The 5,382-nt window shown below is 37.8% G+C and overlaps 1 protein-coding gene across 4 annotated transcripts; it reads right to left on the bottom strand.

Moving 5' to 3' along the window:
- Window positions 1-241: 241 nt before the first annotated feature.
- LOC137745813 (nuclear transcription factor Y subunit B-1) lies at window positions 242-5,182 on the bottom strand. Of its 4 annotated transcripts, none has more exons than XM_088682084.1 (6): window positions 4,972-5,182; window positions 4,609-4,843; window positions 4,379-4,512; window positions 3,524-3,600; window positions 2,773-2,823; window positions 242-622 (listed from the first exon to the last, which is right to left on the bottom strand). In XM_088682084.1, the coding sequence occupies exons 2-6, from the start codon at window positions 4,830-4,832 to the stop codon at window positions 584-586; spliced, it is 525 nt and encodes a 174-aa protein (XP_088538210.1). In that variant the 5' UTR covers window positions 4,833-4,843; window positions 4,972-5,182; the 3' UTR covers window positions 242-583. The 4 variants fall into 4 exon arrangements, with proteins under 4 accessions (XP_088538210.1, XP_088538211.1, XP_088538209.1 ...); XM_088682085.1 differs by having other exon boundaries at window positions 2,773-2,828; window positions 4,609-4,839; window positions 4,972-5,179; XM_088682083.1 differs by having other exon boundaries at window positions 4,609-4,839; window positions 4,972-5,179.
- Window positions 5,183-5,382: the final 200 nt, after the last annotated feature.

Genomic DNA, 5,382 nt, shown 5'->3' with positions numbered 1-5,382 from the left:
CAATTAAGAAAGACTTTGTACGAAATCCGAGTTCAACTAGAGTAGCGAACCTGGAAAGCTTAGTAATTAGCCAAGAAAGTTGGAGTAGAACGCAAACTGGATAAGCGAACAGTCATTTTTTCACGAATTCTAGGCGGTTGTAGAGGGATTAAGCATTCCTTTGAACGCCACGAGAAGACCTAGGGTCCGTACCATGTAAATTATTCTCCTCCAATACAGCGTGTAATGAAACTGCCCAGAATAACAAAAATTAAAATATACTATAGAATTTGGAAGTAAATAAGATTTCCTACACAGTTTGGTAACAGGAACAATGCCATAAAGTCTACGAATCAGAAGAAAACAGATCCTCCTGAGATTTAAAATACCAGACATTCAACTTAAATAAACTCCTTACCATAAAAACCATACCAGTAAAGCAAATACTAACGGACGTGAATGAAATCACTAATATTACCCTCGAATTATAGCTTTCACAACGGAAATAATTTAACAAGTTATTCATCGCTGTTTGTTCCGCGCACTGGACGAGATCATCTCAAACGGGCAGCTGAATTGTTCTGTAGCTTCAAGAAGACTTGATCTACTCTGACCCTTGCATAGGAGTTATCATGTGCTGGTTCTGTGACAACAAATCATTCATTAGATCAGACCATACCGAGTACAAAAACCACAAAACCAACATACTCACAAGTCACAACTAGCAATAACATTTCTATAGTTTCATAAAGCGATTCATCGAAAACAAAGCCAAACAGACAAACAATAATATCGCAAAAGGCAGGCTCAGGAAAAATCCTTGACATGCAAAAATGTCATCTTAAAGTTTAAGGATCTTTCATACGTAACTTTGCCGCACCGCTGGTATGACATTCATCACATGTTCTCCCTACCCAAAATTTTAACATTATAGAAGCTAGACTAAGCTATTGGAAGCTCAAAGTTGAATTAAAACATGATCCCTTACAGTACTAATAGATCTACTAACATCGGATGCTAAAATGCAACTACTACTGGTCAGTAGTAGGGGTACAACTTGGGTTGGGCCAATCCGAACCCGTCCATGTCCAACCCAACTTTAAACCCGAACAAGCAGGTTTTTTTTTAGTTATAACCCACCCGAACTCAACCCAATTTCAACCCGTTCATTGATTGGTTTAAGTTGGATTAATCACTTGCCCGTCCATCCCCAACCCAACCCGCCTAACCAAACCCAATCTAACCAGATTGTAACCTATATCAATTAATGCACATATTACACCAAAGTGTGCCGAGTCCAAAAACCAACGCCCTTTCTAATAATTTTTAATAAATTATCTTTTATAATTACTTAAGCTTTTAGGGAATAAGAGGCTTTGATTAGTCAGCCCATATTCATAGTCTCTAAATCCTAAAGCTTTATAGTAGATTGATTTATGAAATTAGAGTTAGCTAGCTTTGATGCTACTTGGCTTAATTTTTTTGGGAATTCTTGGAAATTAAGTTGGTACAAGATTAAAATTGAAAAAAATTGGACAACCCAAACCCAACCCAAATAAACCCTAACCCAATTAAACCCGAGCCCAAATGAACCCGAATGAAACCCAACCCGAACTCGAGCCCGAATTGTAAAAGTTGGGTTAGGATAGGGTTGACCTTCCAGCCCGCCTGAGTTGCACCCCTAGTCAGTAGCTTGCCACATCTCACGTTCACCCCAACGAACAGTTTATATTGTATAGATAATCTTAACTATTGGAAAGCACACACTTAACCTAGCATACGTTGGGTAAAAAGAAAAACATAGCAACAACTACAAACTCATCACAAAAGCACCAACTATAAACTCTGCAGCAACAAGTGAAAACCTCGAAGACGATCGAACATGGCACAATTTACACTAGTATTTCAGGGCATGCAAAAAATTAATGTATAAAAACAAGAAAACCTCATAAAAACATGCATGGTTTAAGTGCTTGGGTGCAGTTTTTGCTTTATTTTGCACAGAGAAAAGGTTATCCACATTCTACTAACAAATGATCATCCAGCATATGATCAATTCTATCAATGACATGCACAATTACTACATAATATTGAAAAGAAAATCTTCGTATCTTTAACTGAAGTGAAAAACACCAACCAACCAAAGCCAGGAATAAGATTAAATCATGATGTGCAAACAAATTGTGTCGATGATTCTTCTTGAAGAACCATCACTTGGCTGTGCACATATCATGCTCAAAACATGCAAAGGAAGATGGAGCTTCAATGGACGGACCGCTCAAATAAGGACACCTTGTAGCCCCCACTCCGTATTATGTTCCAATGATCCAAACCATCTAGTTTTTAGGCCTTCCCGTAAACATCATCCTTGCAAAAAATACTCAAACCCAAAACCATTTACCCCTTTAATTAAATGATTGTCATTTTAGTGTCTTCTTGAAACATTTCCTTCTATCTTCTTGGGTACAACTAGATCTCTTAATGGTTTCGGATTTGTCCAATTTTGTGCAAGGATGCTTTTTAAGAAAATACCTAAAATTAGATGGTTTGGATCATTAAAACAAAATTCGGAGGCAAACCCTACAAGGTGTCTCTCGAATAAGGTTATTTGACAAATCCATCAATCGGAGGAGACAATGCTACGGAAAATATTGCTTATATATAGATGGAAATGATTAAAATTTATATGGAAATGTGGTGGCAATAAAAGGATTACTGTCTAACAAACTTTTTAAAAGAATGAATAATTTCTGAAAACAGTTGGGTAAGTGGAGACGAAGAGCAAGAGATTACTTGAGAATTTGAGTAGTTCCCTCCTTGGGAGAAAGAACCTTGGTGAGAAATCTGCTCTAAGAAAAAAATTGCCACCATAAGACCAACTCCAATGGTGGGCTAAAAACCAAATTATCCCCCAAAGTTTCCCCCCAAACCCACTCCAACCCAAAGGGAAATTTTGAGCTAAATGCTAAATGCTAAACCAATGCCAAATTCCCCCCGAAATTTAGCCCAGAAATCGAGATGGACTCTACCCAATATTTATCGGAATTTAAATTTTTTTAGATTAAAATGTTCATAAAATTAATTTACGATAGTCTACATATTTATTTTTTTAAAAAAAATTTAATTTAACAAAAAAAAAAAGCCTAAGTTCATTCTTTAATAATCCCGGGCTAAAATTTTAGGGTAGAACGGTTGGAGTAGAAAAACTGTTTTTGGGCTAAAAGCTAAATTTTTCGGGCTAAAAAATTTGCCTTTTAGCCCAACCATTGGAGATGGTCTAAGAGGATAAGATAAGCTTTCATATAAATTACAACCCCCTAAAAGAAGTAGCACAATTTATACCAAGTAAAAAACGATATGAAAAAAAATAAAATAAAGATTATCGCTTCATTAATAAAATAAGGGAACTGTTATTAGCACTCCAAAAAACCCATTCTACACGCCTCAGAAGTGTATTTTTCATTCTAATTATAGACTGTTTGGAATGCAAAATGAGATTTTTGGAGCGCCAATAACAATTCCCTAAAATAAAACCATATTCAACCTGAGGGTTTAGACTTGGCTGAGCATCTTTCTTAGAAGATGAATCTCCGCCTTTCCCTGAACCCTTGGTATCACCCTGTTTGCCACCACAAACAGAAATCCGATAATTAGTGAGAAAGATCAATCAAAGCAAACGGTAGAAATTATAAAAACTGCTGCATGAATAAAAAATGACAATTTTAACTCACCTCCACCTGCAATATCCCAATCAACCCAGAAGACAACCACCAGAAACAAAAGCAACAATGTATTAGTCAAAGCACAAAATGAAATGTTACTAATAGATTTACCAAATTCGAACCAACAACAAATGAGATAAGAAAACACTCGTTTCATTTCGCGACAAAATGAAAACGAAATGTTACTAATGAGTTACCAAATTCGAACCAACAACAAATGAGATCAGAAAATACTTGTTTCGTTTCGCGGAACAAAAACAAAATGAAATGTTACTAGTGATATTACCAAATTCGAACCAACAACAAATGAGATCAGAAAACACTCTGTTTCATATCATGACAAAATCAAAATGAAATGTTATTAATGAATTTACCAAATTTGAACCAGCAACAAATGAGATCAGAAAACATTAAGTTTCATATTGCCACAAAATCAAAATTAAATGTTACTAATGAATGTACTGAATCCGAACCTACAACAAATGAGATAAGAAAACACTCCGCTTTGTTTCAAAACACCGAAATTCTGAGATTAATTGAATACAAGTAATTCAAAAAATAAAACAAACTAATGAGATCAATATTTTTCACTTCCTTATCATTTCCCAAATCCCACTAAATTTTCTCTGAAACCAAACAAATACGAGCAAAAAAAGGCGAACACAATTTAGACAGAGTTACCTCTCTGTATTTGGTGAGGTAAACCTTGAGGGGGTCGATATAATCCTCAAAGCTTAAAGTCGCCATTGCCCAGAGCAAATCATCACCGTTGATCGTCTTCCTCTTCTCTCTCAGGCACTTCTCACTCGCCCTGCACACAATTCCACCCCCACACATCAAACCAAAACCGACAGATAAAATTTTCATAAACAAAATACGAAAAAAATATCACAAAGCGGCGTCGTACTCAGAGGTGACGAAGCTGATGAACTCAGAAACGCATTCCTGGACGGTTTCCTTGGCATCCTTGGCGATTTTTCCGTTAGGAGGAAGCGCCTTCTTCATGATTCGGCTGATGTTAGCGATCGGGAGGTACCGGTCCTGCTCCCGAACGTTCGAGCGCGGACTCCCGCTCCCGTCGCCGCCGCTCTCGTGGCTGACGCCGCCTGGACTCACGGGAGCTTCCGCCATTGAAACCCTAGCTCAATTACAGCAAAAACAGCACAGAAATAACATAACAGAACCGCCATCGGAAAAATCAGAAACCCTAGACTCGCCATAATTAGGGGAGAGAGAGCATAGAGAGAGAAATGGAGGAGTGAGAAAAAACCTGTTTGATTTTATTTGGCGCGAGAGATGGAGATTGCAGGGAGGATTTTAGATCGGACGCTGGAGAAGAAAGGAGAGAGGAGACGACTGGGATGAGAGAGTGAGGTTTATCAGCGCCGTTGGTTTTTCCTTTTTAATATTTGGGGGAGGTGAGAGAGAGAGTTAGGGGAGAGATTCCGTGTTCTGTTGCGGTTACTGTTGTGGCGTGGTCGTAGTGTGGTCATAACGATTAGACCATGTGGCTTGGGCAGTTCCAGGTGGACTCTGCATCTGTGCGCTAAACGACGTCGTTGTGGCTCCCATTGAAATCATGTTTCGTACGTTTGTAAGCGTCCATCAACGAGAGAGAATATTTTTTGTAATGGATCTCGGAAATCCTCTAATTATATTTATTCATCGTATATTATACGAT

This window comes from Pyrus communis, chromosome 12, assembly GCF_041283825.1.
Source record: "Pyrus communis isolate YQ-2024b chromosome 12, ASM4128382v1, whole genome shotgun sequence".
Lineage (NCBI taxonomy): Eukaryota > Viridiplantae > Streptophyta > Magnoliopsida > Rosales > Rosaceae > Pyrus > Pyrus communis.
The sequence above is the reverse complement of the archived record's forward strand: the minus strand, read 5'-3'. Positions and strand labels throughout refer to the sequence as shown.